This window comes from Lytechinus variegatus, chromosome 6, assembly GCF_018143015.1.
Source record: "Lytechinus variegatus isolate NC3 chromosome 6, Lvar_3.0, whole genome shotgun sequence".
Taxonomy (NCBI): Eukaryota; Metazoa; Echinodermata; class Echinoidea; order Temnopleuroida; family Toxopneustidae; genus Lytechinus; species Lytechinus variegatus.
Window position 1 is genome coordinate 25,215,939 of NC_054745.1, and position 22,765 is coordinate 25,238,703.

A 22,765-nucleotide genomic window follows, 5' to 3' on the forward strand; every position below is an offset into this window, starting at 1 on the left:
TCTATGTGAAAACTGGTTGGCAATGGAAGATACGAATGAGGAAGAGAGTCATAGAGAGAGGGAGAGAAGGGATGAGAGAAGGAGTCGAATTTGAAGAGGGAACGAGGGTATAGGATTGTGTGCGTGTGTGTAGGTGCGTGCGCATATGTGTATGCGTGACAGAAAGAGAGAGAGGGGGGTTGTAAGTAGGTTATGTGCCTTTGGGGATGCGTTGGGGGAGAAAGAGAAGGAGAGGGGAGGTCGAGGGTATGTAGGGTGTACATGTGTGTTTGTACGTGGCAGAGGGGGGGGGGGTGCTGAGGTAAAGAGGTGAAGAGAAAGGGGAGGTTGATACAGTAAGGTGTATGAGAAAGCAGTCTTAAGGGTGTCTAAGATATGTTTGTGCATAGGCCTCCATCGGGGAAAATATATCTCCGGTTTTTTCCCATCAAGAAAGTCAAATGAAATTTTTAAAAATGAATAAATATGGGAGAGAGACTGAAAGACAGAGGGAGAGAACGAAAGACAGAGGGGATACAGAAAGAGAGGAGTTTGAGAAAAAGAAAAGAAGGAAGGTCTGTATAGGTATTTGTGTGAGGGGGTAATGAAGAGAAAGAGAGATGTGGAGTAGGAAGGGAGAGGGGGGAGCGAGAGCGATAGAAGGAGAAAATAATTCATTAACATCCGCTTATTGGAAGCTTTTTCTTTTTAAATCAATCTTGACAAAATCAATCGACACACTTTTTATACCGTTTGAAATATCTATTTCATTCATGGTAGTATTACAAACATACAAAGAAGTGCAATATGAAAATTCTACAATTTCATAAGAAATCATTCTATTCGATGGTCATATGGTATTTACAAATATATAAAAACAAGTAAAACGATCTATGCCGTCATCGGTAATTACAGGGCGTGTGAACATGATAAATGTAAATTGACAATTATTCGTCTACTGCCGAGTCTGTCACTCATTACATAGTCTACCATCATTTAGTCTAATGCCATTCCGTCCATCAACATTTCTCCCAACAACCACTTGGTCCAATAACCACTTGGTCTGTATAACCACCTTGTCTAATCACCAGCTCGTCTATGAACATTTCGTCTCGTAACCAGTTTCTTTTCATTAATTTTTCCCATTTAGCACTTAGTCCAACTAAATGGATATTGGACCAATTGGTTATTAAGCGAATGGTGGGTAGGCGGAATGGAACTTAAAGCCTTTGGATAGTGGACGAACTGATGGTAGACCAAATGATAGGAGACAAGTCGGTAATTGAACGAATTGGCATTAGACCAATTAGAAGAATAGAAGAATAACTAGCCAAGATTCGTATATAGAAGACAGAAATTTAAATATAATTCGACCAAATATTTCAGTATGCATTTCTCATTTCAGTTTGGAATTTAAGGAAAATTATAGGACATATAATAACGTGTTTGTTGTACTGCACTATTGGTTGCTATTCAATTTTGTTAATATTACCAAAAATATACAGCTGCTTTACAAGTGTCTCAATATTCATGAAAATGTGGTTGTTCGGTTACAATACACAATCGCAAAGGAGTGATTATATTTTTTTCATAGAGAGTTTGTATATACATTATTTATTAACAGACAAAAATGAAAGTGATCTATCATTATCTAAGTGACTTTATTGAACATAGACCTACATGTACACTCTAAATGCAAAATAGCTAATCTTGTCCTTAATCACATTCCTCTCAGAGTGGGACGAGGGACCAGTCATTTTTAGTGGGATTTACATCTTTCGAGAGTGTATTATAGCTCCATTTGAAGTGAAGAGTATATACATTTTTATACACTTTCACTCCGAAGAGATTGAAATCCACTCTCAAAAGATATAAATCCCACTCCAAAACGACTGGTCCTTCGTATCACTCTGACAAGTGTGTTATTAGAGACCATATTATCTATTTTGTATTTAGAGTGTATGTACCTTTATACAGAGCAAGAAGAGAGAGGGAGAGAGAGAAAATGAGAGAAATAGAGAGACGGAGAGAGGGAATGAGAGGGAGAGATGGGGAGGAGGGAGAAGATAAGAAGAATATAACACCAATGTTTGTTGTGACTCTGTTGCCATTCAAGCATCATTTAAGTGTGAATCCAAAACCAAACTGGTGTCGTTTTTACACTTCAAGAAGATTCATATTTAGGGTCAACAGTTTGTATTACATTATATCAATCAATAAAAAAATACATGTATATGTATTAGCAATAATAAATGAAATTTAAATGATTATTTGAAATCCTCAATTAATCAAAAAATATTTTGAAATTAAAATAAACAAATGTTGAACTTTGCATTGGAAAATATGGAGAGATGGCAAATGAAACTTTGTACATACAGTAATAAACTAATGAAACCAACCGATAAATTGTGATTTCATGCATGTGTAGCCCCCGTCCCCTCCTTCCCACCCCAACTTTTCTATCCATTTTGGATTGGTCCCTCACCACAAGCTTTTAGAGTGACTTTCAATGTACTGAATTCAGAGAGTGTCGTATCGTTCGGTTGATAGTCGATTTTACAGGGCTACAACATTAAAATGAAACATGTGGGGAAATGCCGATCTCGCCTTCTTTGTACAATGTATGTCTTGACTCTTTTTTTTTATTGGACTGCGTCTTATTGCATTCGAACATAAAAACGTAGTACTCTACAGTGTTAACAAAAGTAATAGAGGGTCGCCAAACTTGACGTCACAATAGCGGCTATCAGGTTGACACGAACGTTGGTGGCGCCATTGCAGACCATTCCGTAGCAGCAGTATCGGCAGGTCGTTACAGAGCCTACAGTTGTACATCCCTCAGTGCAGGCATCGCATCCCCTACGATACTTTTTATTGCCATTTGCATCGGTCGAAACCTCTTTCTGTAAAAAGTAAATAAATTAATAAATATATGAATTTTGAAAAATAAAAGCAATATCAATTTAGCAGGAGGAAGCGCGATAGCTCACTCGGTTGAGCAGGGGAGCGTTCCATACCGAGGTTTTTTACCTGACTGCTAAGAAAGCACGAATGCCTGTGAGCAAGCAACCAGGGGACCAACGGCTCAAGGTCCTCTCCGAGGTACCTGGTAATGAGGAATGCCTTACCAAAGGGCGCTAGCACACCACTTGGGATTCGAACCCGGGTCACCGGAATCCCACAAATCATTTTTTTCACCCGACAGTTACCGTAGTAACAATGCCTCTCTGCCAATCAGAGTCAATGAAAAATATTGATGAAACGCTCCTCTGGGGTATCGTAATTTTCATAACCAGGTCCCTCAGAAAGGACCTGAAGCCGTCTGTCCCCTGGTTGCTTGCTTGCAAATACTCATGCTTTTTCACCGATCGGGTAAAAATCACCACCTCTTATCCCTGCCGTCCGCCCATTACTGGCACTTAAAGAGCTGTCAGGTTTCACACCTATAATTATTTCCCTGTAGACACGCGTGTTAATATAGCAATTAAATCATATGAAATATTAAGGACATATCTGACCATCAATGGGCTTGTTGATCGTATCACTAAAGCAATAACTAGATGACAATCATCACCTGAAACGGTGATATAGCCCCAATTCTTCCATGTAATCGGTTGGGATTGTGGATTAGGTTGGGTCGGATTAATACGTCGTGCCTTCTTACCTCTGCGGTAACAGAACGGTGTCACATAGAGTTTTAACCTTACTAGAAAGAACACAGTGTCCACAGTATGTCCACAGTGTGGAACACAATGCGAAATCCCCTTCACACTGTTATTTCGATCCTTTCGACAGTGTGAATCACATATTCAGCCAACCGCCCAGTGTGAACACACTGTGAACAGTCACAGTTGTCCACAGTGTGAAAATGTCTTCGCCCTGTTGACTGAGCATTTTATGGACAGTTTGAATAATATTTTCTCATAGTCCACTATGTGAACACTGGGTGATCACACTGTATGACACTGTTCTTTTCAACGCTGAACAATTCCATTAAAGTGGACGATGAGAAGATGCGATTCACGCTGTTTAAAGGCTCACATAGTCACAGTGTGAAGAGACTCCAAACTGTAGACACATTGGGTGATTTCAAGTCCGATGCTGGAGTTTGTGTTGGAAGCACGATTTGGATTGCTTCCCCTAGCTCCAAAACATGTTCTGAATTTGTAAAACTGATCCAGATCTCAATATTGACATGTCAACGACTAGTGAGTGACCTTTTAAGACCATATGTTTGTCATGTCTGTTGGTAGACTCGTGTAAAAATTGACCGACACCAAAAGGTCAAAACTGAACTTGAAATCACCCATTATGACTATTCGCAGTGTGTTCGCATAGTGGACTGAGTGACAATGTGAATCTCTATGTTAAAGTGCTTGAGACACAAATAAAGTGTGACACTTAGGACTTTCCAGCAGGAATTAACGATAACAAGGCTCAAAATGGGTACCTAACTAGCAGTCAGATGCACATCTCTCCCGATATACATCCTGAAATCGCCTTTTCATCGCTTACATTGTAAAACTGTGGTGTTGATACCGACAGCAGGGGGTCGGTTTCATAAAGACCCGTTATCATAACGAATGCGCAATTTCTATAACTAATTTACTATCGGCCAATCAGATTAAACAATTTCAGTAGCTATGTTTTTTTTGTGAATTGTTATTGTAACAAGTTTTATAAAAACAGATCCCAGGTGTCCCAAAAGGACCACACCTTGAGATGTTCAAAATATAAATGTTGAACATAACGGCAAAGAGTGTTACAATAATAACCACAGGGGATATAACATTACATATGGGTGCTGAACTAGCACTATAAATATAACACCTAATATGAATGGTGTTTTTTCTCAGTACACCGATTAATACCACTATAGGGGTTGCATATGATTAAAAACAAACATCAGAATAATCGCCCTCTCCTCCTTTTGCCGTCCATGTACCACTCATAGAACTGGGTTGCAGTGGAGGACGGGGGTTGGGGCGCCCCCCCCAAAAAAAAAAAAATAAATAAAAAATAATAATAATAATAATAATAATAATGATAACTATAATAATAAATGATAATAAGAACGAGCAAAAAAAAAAGGAAGTGGAGAGAAAAGGAAAACGAGAAGGGTGACACATATGGCTATACTTAGCCGATACTTGCTCCCTACAAATTTTTTGGCTCAAAACCAGCGCTAAGTATCCTCAGACCACTAGCGTAATTCCTTGCGCCACACCTATGGTTCAGGATGGATGAAGCAATAGATCATCCCTCCTGAACAATAGGTGTGACCAGGGCGGAAATTTCTCCCAAAAGGTAGGGGGGACGAAGGACTGGAAAGTTTGAAAAGCAAAGGAAAGGGGGTTATCCCCCCCCCCCAATTTCGACAAAAGTAAATTTGACAAGCAAAAAAAAAGAAAAGAAAAAACGCTATCATCCCAAAAGTAAGGTCATTTCGTTCCAAAATACATGTTTTATTTCGATTTTGAATTACGTATTTCTTACCATCATAAAAGGCCAAAAATAGTAGGGGGACATTTGATATTGTGTCCCTATTTTGAGTAGGGGACACGTCCCCCCTGTCCCCCTGCTTTCCGCCCATGGGTGTGACGCAAGAACTTACGCCTCTTGACACATGTAAATGCCACAGTTTAGGGGCCGCGGAACAGTTTTCAAAGTGGGGGGGCTGAACAGCTGCTAACAAAAATACGTTTTTGTACACGGTTTTGAAAAAAGTGGGGGCCCCCCCCCCCCCAGCCCCCCTGTTCCGCAGCCCCTGCAGTTCTTGTTTGTTGTGTAATGGTTTGTCAACTTACGAAACAGTCTCCTGAGCATTGTTGTTTTGCCAGACTCTGGTCGCCCTTGAAGAAGGGGTCTGCGCACGTAGCTCCGTCAAAGTAGTCATTTTCACTGTCACATACCCAACAGTGATAGGCTGACGTAACGCCTGGAATGTGACGTAAAGAAAAAAAAATGTGTGACGTCAATCGCAAGCAGCTGCTCCATACATTGTACGATATAGAGAAACGCTTAAAGGGGGATTGAACTGTGTGTGATTTTTTGTCTCACCTGCGAAGCAGAGTGAGACTATAGGCGCCGCTTTTCCGACGGCGGCGGCGACGGCGGCGGCGGCGGCGGCGGCGTCAACATCAAATCTTAACCTGAGGTTAAGTTTTTGAAATGACATCATAACTTAGAAAGTATATGGACCTAGTTCATGAAACTTGGCCATAAGGTTAATCAAGTATTACTGAACATCCTCTTAAAGTTTCATGTCACATGACCAAGGTCAAAGGTCATTTAGGGTCAATGAACTTAGACCATGTTGGAGGAATCAACATCGAAATCTTAACCTGAGGTTAAGTTTTTGAAATGTCATCATAACTTGGAAAATATATGGACCTAGTTCATGAAACTTGGACATAAGGTTAATCAAGTATCATTGAATATCCTGCATGAGTTTCACGTCACATGACCAAGGTCAAAGGTCATTTAGGGTCAATGAACTTTGGCCGAATTGGGGATATCTGTTGAATTCCCATCATAACTTTAAAAGTTTATGGATATGATTCATGAAACTTGGACATAATAGTAATCAAGCATCACTGAATATTTTGTGCAAGTTTCAGGTCTCATGATTAAGGTCAAAGGTCATTTAGGGTCAATGAACTTTGGCCGAATCGGGGGTATCTGTTCAATTACCATCATGACTTTGAAAGTTTATTAGTCTAGTTCATTAAACTTGGACATATGAGTAATCAAATATCACTGAACATCCTGTGCGCGTTTCAGGTCACATGACCAAGGTCAAAGGTCAATGAACTTTGGCCGAATTGGGTTTATCTGTTGAATTACCATCAAAACTATGAAAGTTAATGGATTTTATTCATGAAACTTGTACATAAGAGTAATCAAGTATCACTGAACATCCTGTGCGAGTTTCAGGTCACATGATCAAGGTCAAAGGTCATGTATGGTCAATGAATTTTGGCCATGTTGGGGTTTTTTGTTGAATAACCATCATATCTCTGTAAGTTTATTGGTCTCGTTCATAAAAAGTGGACATAAGAGTAACCATGTATCACTGAACATCTTGTGCGAGTTAGAGTAGTATTCAAAGTCAGCACTGCTGCTATATTGAACCGCGTGATGCAGGTGAGACGGCCAGAGGCATTACACTTGTTTAAATATATAGTCTTAAAAATACGTTTCAGATATCTACTAATAATTCAGAGAATAGATTGACATAAGATTGTATTTGTATAGAGAAACTAAAATATTTTGAGAGGAAAACTAATCGTTTCGCTTCTTGGTAACACAATTATTACGGTATAAATGTATTGATTAGTTAATTAGTATGTTATCATTTAAGTGGGTCTATTTTACTAGACTACATTAAAATTATGGGTCAGGAAACTGGCCAGGTGTGAGTAGTTGAGGACTCGAGGTGGAGCTATTGGTTCGTGTCTGCTTTAAATGAGAAATTGACTATGGCACTGGGTTGGTTCTTGTAAAATTTGAGAAAAAAATAGAAAAATGTCTTGGTGAATGTGTGATCAAAATCAATTTAAAAGATAGAAACTTCTTTTTATTCGTGACGTCATATGCGTGCAGCTGCTCCATGCCTTGTATTATACATAATTGTCAAACATAATGAATATGATTAATTTTCCTCTAGAATGTTGATGAAATGTTGTGTCTAATTATTAATGCTCCGCATAAATAAAATCACCTTCATTTTTTTGGGAAAAAAAACATTCTTTGGGGAATTTCATATCGCACGACGTAAGAACAAGATATTCTTTTTAAGTTTAAGAATAAAAAACCTTTAGAAATCATAATTCAGATATTTTTACGAAATTTTATCAAACCTTTAATGAACTTTTTGTTAGTTCCCATAAATAAAATTTGTATAATTATTACCGAAAGCTATATTGTTCTGAAGTAGTAATTAATTATTTGTTAAAGTTTAGGTAAACGAACATCTAAACACAACAAATTATTAATATCATCATGATTATCATATCATTTAAGAGAATAACTTACCAAGAAAAGAGATAATAAGGAGGGCTGGTACCATATATTTCATATTGGTATATATCTGTAATATCGTGCATTAAGGAGCAATACCACCTTGAGATGAAGAAAATTAGAAAAAATAAAAAGGATTAATACGAGTTTTTTTCTATGTAAGATAGTGACATCTACAATGTAAGATGAACCCCATGAAATGTCATTTACTTAAAACATTGAGGATGATTTTAAGGACACAGTTAATATATCATCCAAGCATTATTGAACATCGGCTTCCACGAGGAAAACAGAATTCAAAAGCATGATCCATAAAATATGGGAATTTATGGAAATCATATTACATATTGAAAGGGGCAACAAAAAACAAACGTGAAACAGTGTGAGTGGACCTTCATACTCCGGGCACCTCTCGTGTGTGTGTGTTCACAAGATTCATAATGTCAAACTTGAGCATTTCAACTGTGAAAAGATGATTACACACTCTGTTCCACACTGTGGAACAATTTCAATTTACAGTAGGGATGATATTGACGCTATGTGCCTGGTTATGCATCTAACGCTTAATTGCCCCTACCTTAATTGCCCAGAAATCATGGGCCATTTTTCGGGGTTTTTTTCTTTTACTTTCAAAATACTGCCAAACTTACAACTACACCTTTTCTCATGTTCGAGCTTAGCCTCGGAGTTTAAGGATAATTGGCACATATTTATATCAACGAAATTCTCAGAGGAGCTAAAGACAAGATACGTTACACACTCTAAACACACTGAGTGAAAATTTACCCAATCCTGGATAGAAAGGGTACTTGGCTGTTTGAGTGGGTATTTTTCCCCCCTTATTGGGCAAAATGCATGTTTTAAGGGTAAATTTCAACGCAACATTGCGTAAAAAATTATAAAATATTTGGTATGTTTTTACCCAACAAACATGCCTGTTCCCATTATTGGGTAAACTCTGAGTCCAACCGTGTGCTGTCTTGCGACAAAATATCAATGACTTTCCATTTTCACTTTCCACTTTATCGACAGGTGGGACTATTACAATTATTTCAAATAACTACACATCCAAAATAATTCAGTCTTACCTGTTGAAATCTACGTAATATTCGACAATCTTCGGAATATCTTGACGCGTAGCTACATGCTAATTTATCGCATTAAGATGTCTTAATACGAATATGTGCGGTGTATGATGATATCATACCTTATACAAACAATAAAAAAATGAAATGTTTATCTGCCTACTGTGTCTTTCTCGTTAATCATTAACGAATATTCGGGCGCCATTTTGTGTTTCTGTGTACTTGGCGTTGACGTAGCGCGTTCATGCCTGTTGCCTTAGACATGGCGGTGAACTTCGATCACCGATTCATCTGTACACTTGAAATAGGAAGGTCTCTCACGATGTGACATTGTTGGCTACGTGTAAACGCGCCTAGGATTCTGATGGGTGTTTAGGGTCCTCATAAATTATGTAAATACTAGTTACACATTAACTAAGAGAATGAATTGGAATGCGTGCGTGCCTCAAAACTTGTGAATCTTGTACCATTCATTATGACTGAGTCATAATAATGACTTAACGTTCACAGTTACATTTCATTCGCCATTTCCCCCTTGTGATATGGATATAAGTCTAAAGGTCCCACGACTAATTTCATCGTATACAGGATATATTTTGCCTCTTGTTTTAACATTGTTTTGCTAAAACTGTCACATACAAGACATAGGGCCTAATGTAGGTCTCTAGTCACACGCACAAAAACATGACACCCACCAAAAATATCTTACCATTTTCTTACACACTTTGTTATCAATAATGCATATAATATAGCATTTCCATTTACACTGATTTACTTGAAAGCAGGATAAAAGAGCATTGTAGATTAAATGCCTTGCCCACGGGCATAGGTGCCGCGGCCGGGAATCGAACCCCGAGCTTTCCATGTATAGCCAGGCGCCCTAGACCACTCGGCCACGGTACCTCCACGGCACCTTCACACACACACACCCTTACGCCCTAAAAAACCCACACAATATCCTTATACTTCGACGCACGTACACTGTACATCCTCTCCACCAGCTGATACAAGTGACAAGTAATTTCCTTAAAGGCCAAGTCCACCTCAGAAAAATGTTGAATTGAATCAATAGAGAAAATCAGACAAGCACAATGCTGAAAATTTCATCAAAATCGGATGAAGAATAAGAAAGTTATGACATTTCAAAGTTTTGCTTATTTTTCACAAAATAGTTATATGAATGGGTCAGCTACATCCAAATGCGAGAGTAGATGATGTCACTCACTCACTATTTCTTTAGTTTTTATTGTTTAAATTATACAATATTTCAATTTTTACGAATTTGACAATGAAGACCTCCTTGCCTAAACCACAAAATGTTAAAATAATGGAATTCCGGGTTTTCAGGGAGGAATGAAACCTCATTTCACATGACAATGACGAGAAAATGAAAATATTTCATATTTCATATAATAAAATGCAAAAGAAATAGTGAGTGATGTCATCAGTTTCCTCATTTGCATACCGACCGAGATGTGCATATAACTGTTTTGTAAAATGAAGCTAAAATTTAAAATGTCATAACTTTCTTATTTAATATCCGATTTTGATGAAATTTTCGGCGTTATGCTTGTAGGGTTTTTCTCTTTTTCTTTAATCAAGTTTTTGTTGGGGGGAAATTGTCTTTTAATGTTAGGTGACCAAAATTTATCCACAACATACACATCCTATCAACCCAACACCCATCATCACATCACACCACTGGAACACACACTCCCGGTCACAACACATACAGAATCTAGACTATCTGCGCAAAATGCTTTAACGAGTGGTACATTATTGCGTCTCACGCGTTTCAGTCAGTGGAGTTCCCCTCGCAATCATATTTTCACACTCTCACACCACACATACACCCACACGCCGACTCACACACGCACTCTCACAACCTTCACAATAAATCTGTATTGCAACCCTAATGGGCGATTCCATACGTGTCGTACGGGACATTTTGACAACAATTTCTAGTTTCCTAGCCGAATGTTTGGGCAATACTAATAACCAACACAAAATTTATTATAGGTAAATCATAGGTGAAAATGTTGTGTGTCGTCCGGGACGCGCAACATTTTAAGCTCTAATTTACCTACGGACAACTTATTTTGTTGGTTGTCAGTTTTTTCTGCATGTCTACCCAGTAGTACTTTAATATTACCACAAAGCAAAGTTCTTCTTGAAGGTCTACGTTCGTTTAGACAGCAGGTTAATAAATGTAGTGAAAATGGCTGATTATTCTATCTTGGAATCGCCCTGATCCTAAACCTACATATTAGACGAAATTAAGCCTGGTGCAATCGTCGCAGGAGAAAATGTCGTGTCACCCACGTTATATAGGCACACGCACACGGCTTGCCGCGAATCTACTTCAACGAACACTGTCGTAAAAAAAATGTTTATAACTACTAATCAATAGACAAACTTTTCACAATAACTTTGAATCTCCAAATCATAAATGCAGGAGATATTTTAGTTTATGTACAAATTTTATTCCTTAAAAAATGTAATTTCTCATGCTTATTCTTTGGTTTACATTAGAATACAAAAAGAAATTTCAAATATGTAAGTATTACAGATCTTTCCTAAATACTTATATTTAGTTAACACTTTATACATGGTTCTACGGTCCTACATAGACACAAAATTATCATGATAATTATGTTATGCAATAAGTAACATCGATAACTTAACGCAAACAAAAGCTACATTGGTTGTCTAAACAATTTTATTATTGTCTTATTTGCACTGCAGAAATAACTAGAAAACCATGAATGATGGTTACACTTCAGAATATCTTTTTGAACAACACTAATCTTATAAAAATTATTTTGATATCTATCATTTTTGTGTTTCAGTTACGTGAAAAAAGCGTAATATATGTACAGCAAAATTTCAGAGTGATATCATCTATTCCTACATTTCGGACTTCCTTATGGAAATAATCTGGCCCATGCATTCGTCATATTACTTAGACATGTTAGTAATAATTGAATGGAAATATATATATATATATATATATATATATATATATATATATATATATATATATATATATATATATATATATATATATATATTTCTAACTCAAATGTTATTTCCAACAAACCAAAATAAAACATCTATTATACCACCCCTGTGAATGAACAAATATCGTAAATTGGACTATACATAATTAACATCATTTCTTCCCCATTTCGTATGGTATATTGTGACTATTTGCAATGATTTGTATAGACAGTTCGTCTGATTCAAAATGCTATACATGCTACATGATTTAGTCTCATATTTGCTACCATCATGACTATATTATTGCTATAAAAAGTTTCATAGATTATAGTACATCACATGCAACAGCCTACCAATTTTTTTTTTTTTTTTACATATTTCACAGATGACTCCTGAGTAATATTTTTCTCAGAAAGTCAACATAAATGATAAAAAGAAAGGAGTGAGAGCGAAAATTATTTTCTATATTTCTTGACATTCTATGACAATATGAATAAATGGCATTGTAAATCCTTTTGAACATGACAAAGTTTCAGAAAGTAAATACCATGTTAGCATAATAACATTTTTAAAAATGAAAAAAAGAAATGGTAAATGATTTATGATTTATCGAGATGCCAAGCTTCATTTACTAAATTTTCATGTTTAAAACATTTTGCACGAATTGCTTTTGAGGATTGTTAAGGAAACTTGCAACTCTAAGTATTAATTTTCCCATTGTGGTTTGCCATATCTAATACACATTACATTCATTTTTTCCTTGAATAAATTATAAATAAACACATGTAAACTGTTACCTTGAGGTAAAAGATGACATCTTTGAATCAGATTCTTAATTCAATAAGGCTATCTAGACCATTTCTAATTGCGATGTGCTATCGACCATAGAAGACATACACTGGAAATCATGATGCTTATATTCTTACTATTACAGGCCTATTTATTCAACACGATAAGAACAGAATTAAAAGATCTGAATATATCTATGCAATTTGCTTTGAATATAGTGATCAGTTGTTCTTTTGAGCACAGTAGGTAGGTAATTGTGTTTGGTAATGTCTTTATTGCTCTCCGATTATAGTCAAGGTTTCCGACACTATAAATTTCTTGTTTTAAAGTGAAAAGTTCTTAGTTGTGTGTATCAACATCATACTAACAGTTCTCATATCAGAAATCTTGTTATAGCGAGAACAAGGTATAAACACCGTGGTAAGGGGCCACTGTTTAGGAATGATGTTACAACGAGAGCGATATATCGAAATCGTGTTAATAGGGACCCTATTAGGAAAGTTGTTATAATGAGAGTGATCTAGCTATCAACACCGCAGTAGCAAGACCCCTATTAGGAATGTTGTTATAAGGAGAACGAGGTTGATCCGAACTGGAGCTGATCCATTGCAGAGATTGGCGAAGCAGCAGGACTCGCAGAGCTGATGGTCCGGTTCTCCGTGACATGTTGGTTGGCACTCGGTCTTTCTTGTGGTGCAGCCTCGGGAGTAGTGGACGTTGCCGTAGTGGCTGACCTTCTGACTCTGTCAGGTTCCAATGAGGTATGTTGCCAGGGATGGTGGTACCGTTGTGACGCCAGTGGTGGTGGAGGTTGCAAGAGCAGAGTATGTGGTGTTGGCAGATTGGGAAGAGGTTTAGAGGCAATGGTCGTTGCAATGACAGTAGTTGGTTGTTAGTAGTCGCGGTGCATGGCGATGGAAATGGCAGGGGTTGCAGAGTTTGGAGAGGAGCGATAGGAGCATTGTTGTCACAAAGTACGTGGTGTTTAGCAGAGCAGTTATTGTAGTAAAGGAAAAGTTGCCATGTACGAGGCGGTGGTAATGGTGATGGCGGTGAAGATGGTGTTGGTGTTGCCGTTATAGATAGCGGAATTAACGATGAAAGGTTAGTCTCGGGTTAGGTGATGTTGGTGACGTTGTGAACAATATTGTCGGTAAAGGTTGTGCAACGGTTGCGGAAGTATTATTGATAGTGATGGTGACGGTAGTTAAGGTTGTGTTTTTATAGCAATGGTAGTATCAGCGGTGGTGGGGTGATTGGGAACGAGATTTTGCGTTTTTAATAATGTTGTAAATACCATTATATTGGAAAATGGCGGTTGCCCAGATGATCGACATGTGTGGCGAAAGAGAAAGAACATTCGGTTTCAGTTTGTGGAAGAGAGCGTTTTGGTTGAAAGGTTTAGGGAATGGATAATAATTTGGTGGCGTTGACAACAGCGGGATCATCAAGTTGTTAAAAAAATAGATTTATGAAATGCAGTACAACCACATACATGCAGAATGCCATAGGAATGCGTGTGTTCAGAGAGATGAAAAATATAAGGAATTTAGGGGTGAGATGGGGGAATGTACACCACAATGATTTGCATTATTACATGTTGTTCAAATAAGTGCCAATGGATTAGTAGGGGAAATCAAAAAGGAAATAAAAAAATAAATAAACCATAATGCAATCACAGCCCAAAGTTAATCTTTATATTTAACTAATCACCTCATCATTTCGATGAATTACATCAATCTATTATTTGCATATTTCTAAAGAAGTTCCAAGAACCAACTTCAAAAGTTTTAAAGAAGCAGAACCGATGTTAGAGGAATGATTCGAACTGAAAAGGCACAAAAAGGCAAGTGTGTGTTCTATAAAACAAAGACTACAGTGAATAAAGCCACGGCGAGAGAAAATACATAAATGACGTTATTTGGGGTCAAATGTCTTGCACTGTTACAAAGGTTGGCAAAACAGCAGGATTCACAAATTCTGTAATTATCCCCGTTATAGCATAAATTCTGGCATTCGGTCTTTCTCTTCGTACAGCCACGGGCTATTATCGTTTTCTCCTCAATGTCCATGACTTGTTTCTGCACCCGGCCGAGTTTTGTTACCAAATGGGCCGAAACAAGCAAGTGCCGAGTTGGAAAGTAGAAGATTTTTTAAAACAATTATATTAACATGGGTTGATTTGGGTGGTTGGAATATAAAGAAATGTGGAAACAAGTCGTCGTTTTGAGACATGTCGACCGAAGCACAATTAGACAGCGTATCGTATTTTTTTTCCGAATTCAATTATCCAAACACGAAAAAGGGAAAATGATTATTAGGTAGTCGGTAAAACATCGATTGATATTATTGATTATAAAAAAAAGATAATAATTCCATTTTTTTAAATCAGTGACACAAAATCAATGAGAAAAGACAAGTACGGGAAATAATTGAATAATGTATAACAAAATAATAACCACAAAATTTTGATAAAATGCAAAGCAATCCCATTTGGGTGGAAAAGGGGAAATTAAGCCAAAATCAAATTCAAATAATATAATAGTTTTCAGGTCATTTTAATGGGCAAATATGAAGCAAATGACAGATCATTTGGATTTTTTTCGAATTGAAGAATGCAAGTAAGCAAGAAGACATTAAATGAATTTGGAGAAAAGGGAGAAAAAAATGAAGAATTCAATTAATATATATCTTTATAGTATTTATATTTTAATAAATCTCATTCATCTTTTTAAAAATAAAAAATATGAAGCGAAATAAATAGCAAGCTAAAACTCAAATATTGTTTACGTTGATGTTAATTACTTTAAAATCTACCTTTTCAAAAATGCATCTTATGCTTGTGTAATTTTCCTTTTTTTGAGTCAAATCATTATTTTCTGGGGTAGAGTTGTCTTTTGAACAACCAATTTGGAACTTTTAATAGCCTTATTTATAAAACCTTTTGGGGTTGTTTAGCAAGTAAAAAACTTTTGGGGAACCCCTTTTCTATATGGTTCCAATTCACTTTTTTTTCCAAGAGTATAGGTTATACCTCAACTGCTAGATTTGCTGGATTGTTAGAATCAATTCTGGATTTAAAGCACCAAACAGAGCCACGTGTTAATGTGATCAATACTGGCTCTCTTTCTCTCTTTCTTGTACAAGTCATGACGTCACACTTACAAAACAAAGAGATGTGTAATCGTCACATTCTGTGATGTAAACACCGTCCTCCAAGGTGTCTGGGGTTGCACAATTTGCACCGGAACACTTGTAACACCAGAGGGCATCAGATACACCTTAAAAGAAAGGAAAAGCGGAAACAATAAATCACGCCGATTGAATATAGTTTCAAATACATCACGCTGTTGGTAAATATGGTGAAGTTTAATGCGTTTTTACTTAATTCTAAAGTCCTATTTTTTAAATTTATTAAGATTGCTATTCCATTGGAAACATTCTCACTATCCATTCTTCAGTTCTTGGCATCAAGCTGCCAAGACGATGGTGGAGGCTCTTCCCCTTATAATCATACATATAGATTTTGTTGGGGTGGGGATATTTTTAACAAATACATTTAAACATTGCCGCAGTTATTCTTTAATTGAATTAAAAAAGATATTCTGAACATGTTAGTTTTCATGTTATTTCACAATAACCCAAAGCATTGACCATCATTTATTTTTATACCCCCCCCCCCGAAAAAATAAAATGAATAAATGAATAATAATAATAATAATGAAAATGTGGGATTTAAGTATTCATATTATATGAAATATTAATTCACCCAGGCAACAAGATGTAGAATTAAATAGGCCTAAATTTTTTTATATAATTACCAATGGTGATGCATAACACAGCTGCAATTATTAAATACTTCATTATGTTCTCTGCAAAGATGGCGCTCTGAAATAAAATTGAAACATCATGATTAATATACAAATTACTTTCAATTAACCCTTTGCGCGCCGATGTTGCAATCTTGCTCATTCGTACAATTAATAAATTCAGCAATCCTTATAATTAGTTTTCCCCCATACCTTTAAATTTGATAACCTAAAAAAAGGCAATTGTTCTTGTATAACACCTAATGTATATAGTAAGAATAAGTATCAGTTGTGCAATATGGAAATCTTGAATTGACGAAAATAACATGGAAACTACTGTCATTATTATCCCCCAAAATTAATTCAGCGTGCAAAGAGTTAAATTAATAATACTCCAAAAGAAGAATGGTTCATCTTCACTCTAAATTGCAAGGATTTGAAAATAAATCCAGGTGAACATTAGTTAGGGACTAATAAACTTTGGGATTTAATTTCAAACCTACCAATTAATATTCAAACCTAAAGGGATTTGATTTTGAATCCTTTGAGAGTAAAAAAAAACATGTAGGATTAAAATTGAATTCCTCCCTAACTAACTACAATCAATTTGGATTTATATCAAATCCCTGCAATCCCATGCTCAGCTAATCATAAACATGCTCTTCCACGTACGGGTGAAATCAACAGTACTTGAATGGATAGACATTCCCCTATGTAGAGTTGTCACTTGCGATTAACGTTATTTTTTCTTATAGGCCTATGTAATTGTTTTCATATATACATGCATTGCTAGTTTGATACCAGATAGAAGTTTCTTTTCATAGTTCAAATTGACTTCATTAGCGTAGCCTATAATTTTCGGGAGTAATTTCGTAGTATTGTCCGATAAAGTCACTGAGATATTATCTGATGGAATTCTAACCTTTTTTTGTTTTCAATTTTTCTTTCAATTGGCAATTGTCATGTAAAAAAATACAAGTAAAAAACTTAGCACAAAAACTTGGTGGAATGACAACAATGTACCCATGGGGTGACGAGATCCAGTCATGTTATTCACTGGTACGGAGTGGAAATACCAACCAAAGATGTTTATGAACTGGTTAATATTTAACCAGCTAGACGCTGTGTGTGTACATATTGACTCATCGTGCGACAACCTCCGATACACGTTATAGACTTTGGTTATCTCACACTAGCACTCCATATCTTTATGGATCAGAATGTTCATGCAATGATTAATATGAGATAGAAACATGGGTAGAAATCTGCCCCCAAAGGTAGGGGGACCAGGGGCTGGAAAGTTTGATAAGGAAAAAAAAGGTCATCACTCCAAAATATAGTCATTTTAACCCCCAAAATATTGACCAAAACAAATGTTTTCAACCATAATCTAAGGTCATTTAGTCATAAATACATGTATTATAAAGTTTTTTCAACCAAAATGTAAGGTCATTTAGTCCTAAATACATGTACATGTATTATATCGATTGCGAATGATGCATTTTCTCCATCATAAAACACGGAAAAAATAGGGGGGCCAAGCCTGGAGGGGGGAGGGCATTTGATATTGTTTCCTCCGAACTATTTTTGGTAGGGGGCGCGTCCCCCTGCCCCCCTGGGATTTCCGCCCATGGATAGAAAATGAACTCCGAATAGATACCTATATATGAATCAATTATATCTCCAATCCTCAACCTGGGTTGATTCCCTATACCCGTAATTATGATAATACAATATTCTGAGCAGTATAGCAGCGAGTATTATAGGCCCATGTCCAAATGATAACACACGAATTTGATACTCGAGGCATTCATACTGTACATACTACTAAATTACACACAAATCCAGGTCACATTTTACAATCTGCATTAAATGAATCGATTGACATAATGCAAAATAATGATTTTAATGGTATTAGAATACAGTAGCATTGAATACTTACCTCTTTCATGAAGAATATTAATTTAAACAAAAACATTTATGTAATATTTTACCCCTTATCTAAAGGAAAATATTTGTATATACGGATTTGTACCAATATTTTGGCATTCAAGAAAAATAATATGTAGGGTTTATTTCTCTCAGAATATTGTAAATAATATATTTGTTTGAGACAGCACTCTCATGATTATTTAATGTTATTTAATATGCAAATGGTGTGTATATCTTAACATGCAATAGAGACATTATTTTAGTTTTAGGTCTATTTTAGTTCCTTTTTTATGAATGCTTATTTCAACCCAAGTTTTAGTCCAAACGAGTTGCTCTTTATGAAGTTATTTAAGGGAAATTAAAATAACACTGGCTCATTACTAACCCGGAACACAATCATGTATTTGTGTCGATAGTGGTGGTGATGATTATGATGGTGATGATGATGATGATCATAGTAATGAATGTTGGCTCTTAAGTGAAAACAGGTTAATGATATTAGTTAACATAGGTTGTCCAGTCCAATTTCATCAGAGTTGCATTTAAATTAATGAAAGGACGTTTCAATTCGAAATATTTCGTCCAACCTCTGCACACATAGTTCATTTCCATTCATTTAGCATTCAATTCCGTTCTATATCATTCTTTTGAATTTTGAAACCTACAAATGTTTCGTTTCATTTCCACAAACGCAATTACACTCATAACAATAGTGAATTGAAGTACATTCAAAATGATCATCATATAATATTCAAAATCAATATCTGAGAGAAAGAAAAAAGACATACACAAACAAAGGGGAAAATGAAATATAAAAAATTGAGAAAATAAAATGAATAAAATCCTGATATAAGCAATAAATATGTACCAAATTTTATGTTTTACTTTGATTGTTTTTAATTAAGTGATGCTATGGTACTTTCGATAACACCATATATTAGATAGAGTGATGACCTGTAATTACGTGTTACAGGTTTTATAAGTGCATCACTTAAAAAAAAAAAAAAATTAAATGGGTAAAATTCTTACCACCACGAGGGTAATTAAGCGTCAAATCAATTTCAGTATTTTGCCTAATACGGGAAGCATATTGTCCAGTAAGGTTAAAAAATCAGCAGCGATTATTTTAGCATGGTTTTTCATTAAACTGGATAAATAAAAATGCCCAAAAGAAATAACTACCCTCAAGGAGCACTTTTACCCAATATTTTAGAGATTATTTTTTTCTCATCAGATATTGATTTTGAATATTAAATGATGATTATTTTGAATGTACTTCAATTCACTATTGTTATGAGTGTAATTGCGTTGGTGGAAATGAAACAAAACATGGTAAATCTTTGCACCCTATTAGTGTGCTTAATATCGCTAACTGCGCCCTTGTTTGTTTGTATTCATTTCCATGTGAAAAGACAAAATATATACATGCTCAATTTAACATATCATACAGATCATATGGATTTCAGCGGTATTAATAAAATACCACTGTTCTTCCATGGGGTCCTTTCAACATACTTTGACCAGTGCAACAATGATAGGTATCAATTTTCTTTATCATTTGGAAATTGCTATTTTTCGTGGAATGTGGAATTATTTTCAAGCCAGTGTGGTCTTCGTTCTATCTTATTGCTCAATTATTATTGTCTTATCATGCTTATTGTAACGTTTCTAGTCATAATAGTGCTCGATTTTGTTACTTTATTTCTAATTCTCTTCTTCTTTTTATATTTTTTCTTTCTTTCTGCTCTTTATTTTCTTTTTTTTCTTTCCCTCTTTGACTTTTTTTTATTTTCTCTTACTTCTTTTCCCCTTTTCCTTAACTTTTTTTTCCTTTTCCTCTTTCATTTTTCCCCTCTCTTCTGTATCTTCGTTTCTTTCTTATTTTCTTCATCTTATATAAGTATATATATATATATATATGTATATATATATATATATATATATACTGTATATGCATGTATTTATATGAAATAATGATAATAATAATTACGACAACGATGATTATGATGTCTAAGATTATCATTCTAGGTGTAATAATGACAATAAAAATACATTACCATTGATAACTTTAACAATAATATGTGAAAATGTCATCAAGTAATCATGAATATAGCTCCATTCATCAAAGTTTAATAATTTGCCTTCAATATGATTATCCATATATATTATGTATAGAGGTTTTGTTTAAATTCTGTGTTGGAAATTGGGTGAATTTTGTTGTGGGACCAAAATAGTGTAGATGTGACTGTTGAAATCTATGATTTGGTGTAAAAGTCATAATGATAAATCATATTAATGATATTCCTGAATCACACCAGTATCAGAACTCAATATATCCGTACTGTAAACAGTAAGAACGGGATGTGAATCTCGAATCATTTTTTTTTTCTGTTACCGTTTGAAATAATACACATTTCCTTCATATTAAACAAAAAACCATCGCAATTAATTACACGGTATGCAAAACTTACCACATTTAGGCATATGTTGATGAACAATCCGTAACTGTTGCGAAAAATTCCTCAAAAAAGGAGGGCTATTTGAGAGTCCAATCTCAAACACACACAAAAATAGAAGAAACGTTCTTGAAATCGGCTATTGAACGTAACCGCGCTCACACAACGTTGGAAACCAGAAAAGATTGTATATTCGCATTGGAAGCAGCACTTCTCTACGTGCTGCTTTGGCTTGCAGTCGTAGGTCAGGTTAATAAGTAAACTGGTGGGGCCAACGTACAGATAGCTGGCCGTCGTCTGTTTGGACCGAGGAGTTTTTAAATATTTTAAGAAGTAGTCATGGTAGTCAAGTGGACCAACCGACGAACAGAGACTGAAGATTTGGGTCTAGGGCCAACGGAAAACAAAATAATATTTAAATCGATCTCGTCCCTTGGGAAAACCTTGAAATAATTTCAGACTTTAAAGATTTATGGTAAAAACTCCTCTTGAATTCCTCCCCCACAACAAAACATAACATGATAATCAAATGGAGTTTCGAGTTTTTTTTAGCCTGGTTAATAATTCTTTTTTTTTTCTTTCTATCTTTTGTTGGTCAATGATTAATTGATTGACTTTATATCTTATTTATAATATCTATTCTATATATTCATTTCAAATTTGCAATCATCATAAGTTTTATTCATCTATTTTTTATTGGGGCGCGATGTCTAGAATGCAACTCAAAGTGTGATATACCAACACCCAGTATCGTACTTAGGATTTTCCAGGGGGAGCAAAATCGTCCGCAAAAAAATTGCCCCAAAAAAGGTCAACCACAAATAAAGGAGTTCGTGCCATAACAAAAAAAATGTCTTCAAGTTATCGTCAGGGGGGGGGGGTTAGGGATAGGTCCCTTGCATGGGTTGTGACGCGTCAGGTACACTTGTGCCAACACCGAGTTCTGAATCCTTCGATGTACCTTCTTGACTAGAAAGAAAAGTGCAGCGCGATATTTGTTATAGGCCTACCTCACCCGCCATTTTGGTCGTTTTTACCACTGACCATATCTGCATTCAGATGGTTCAAAGTCTCGATTTTGCTGGTTCCAAACCTATTTCTTTCCCCGATATGAATACCACAGTAAATAGGCGGTGCAAATAGCGGATCAGCGACAAAAGTCAACAATGATTCAGTCTATAACTGTGCGTCTAGATCAAACATATTCCTGATCGATTTATATTCATTCAACTTTAGAGGGCCAGTGTCACACTGGCGGATGCAGGGCGGGGCACAGCCGGCCTGTGACCCCCCCCCCACACACACACACACACACACACTTTGAGAAGCAAAATTATAATTTGGAACGTAAAATACCATTAAAACTTTGGAAAGTGGAGACCTTTTTTTTTGCTTGTCAAATGTTTGCGGGGAGGAAATATCCTTAATTTCTGGTTAAAACCTTTTTTGCGTGACAATTTTATCCTCGGAAAAATGCCCCCCCCCCTTGGGAAAATCCTGCATCCGCCCCTGCATTGCCATTTTTACTTTTTTGATTGGAATGCAAGTAAATTACAAGTTAAAAAATCAGTCCAAACTTATGCATATCAATGCTGAGAAAGTTTAAAAAGCTAGATAACTTTCAACGTAGAGTTTAGTTGCAAAAGGGTTTATGTCCACTTTGGACCATTCCGTGGATAACCATGTTTTTTTC

The 22,765-nt window shown here is 35.9% G+C and overlaps 1 protein-coding gene and 1 long non-coding RNA gene across 2 annotated transcripts; both read right to left on the reverse strand.

Annotated features, from left to right (window-relative positions):
* Window positions 1–2,425: 2,425 nt before the first annotated feature.
* On the reverse strand, window positions 2,426–9,211 carry LOC121416575. The gene is made up of 4 exons (XM_041610067.1): window positions 9,090–9,211; window positions 8,017–8,103; window positions 5,787–5,917; window positions 2,426–2,882 (listed from the first exon to the last, which is right to left on the reverse strand). Exons 2-4 carry the CDS (start codon window positions 8,057–8,059, stop codon window positions 2,676–2,678), a joined length of 381 nt encoding a protein of 126 aa, XP_041466001.1. The 5' UTR covers window positions 8,060–8,103; window positions 9,090–9,211; the 3' UTR covers window positions 2,426–2,675.
* Window positions 9,212–11,546: 2,335 nt separating this feature from the next.
* Window positions 11,547–21,370, reverse strand: LOC121417256. Its single transcript, XR_005970334.1, has 4 exons — window positions 21,088–21,370; window positions 16,697–16,763; window positions 16,041–16,156; window positions 11,547–13,618 (listed from the first exon to the last, which is right to left on the reverse strand). It is a non-coding gene; the product is annotated as an uncharacterized LOC121417256 (long non-coding RNA).
* Window positions 21,371–22,765: the final 1,395 nt, after the last annotated feature.

What these genes read in the sequence shown, in the direction of transcription:
- LOC121416575 (XM_041610067.1), bottom strand. Translation starts at nt 8,059, where the DNA reads ATGAAATATATGGTACCAGCCCTCCTTATTATCTCTTTTCTTG. An exon ending in CCTTATTATCTCTTTTCTTG is followed by an intron (nt 5,918 to 8,016) that starts GTAAGTTATTCT and finishes GTCACATTCCAG; the next exon opens with GCGTTACGTCAGCCTATCAC. An exon ending in AATGCTCAGGAGACTGTTTC is followed by an intron (nt 2,883 to 5,786) that starts GTAAGTTGACAA and finishes TACTTTTTACAG; the next exon opens with AAAGAGGTTTCGACCGATGC.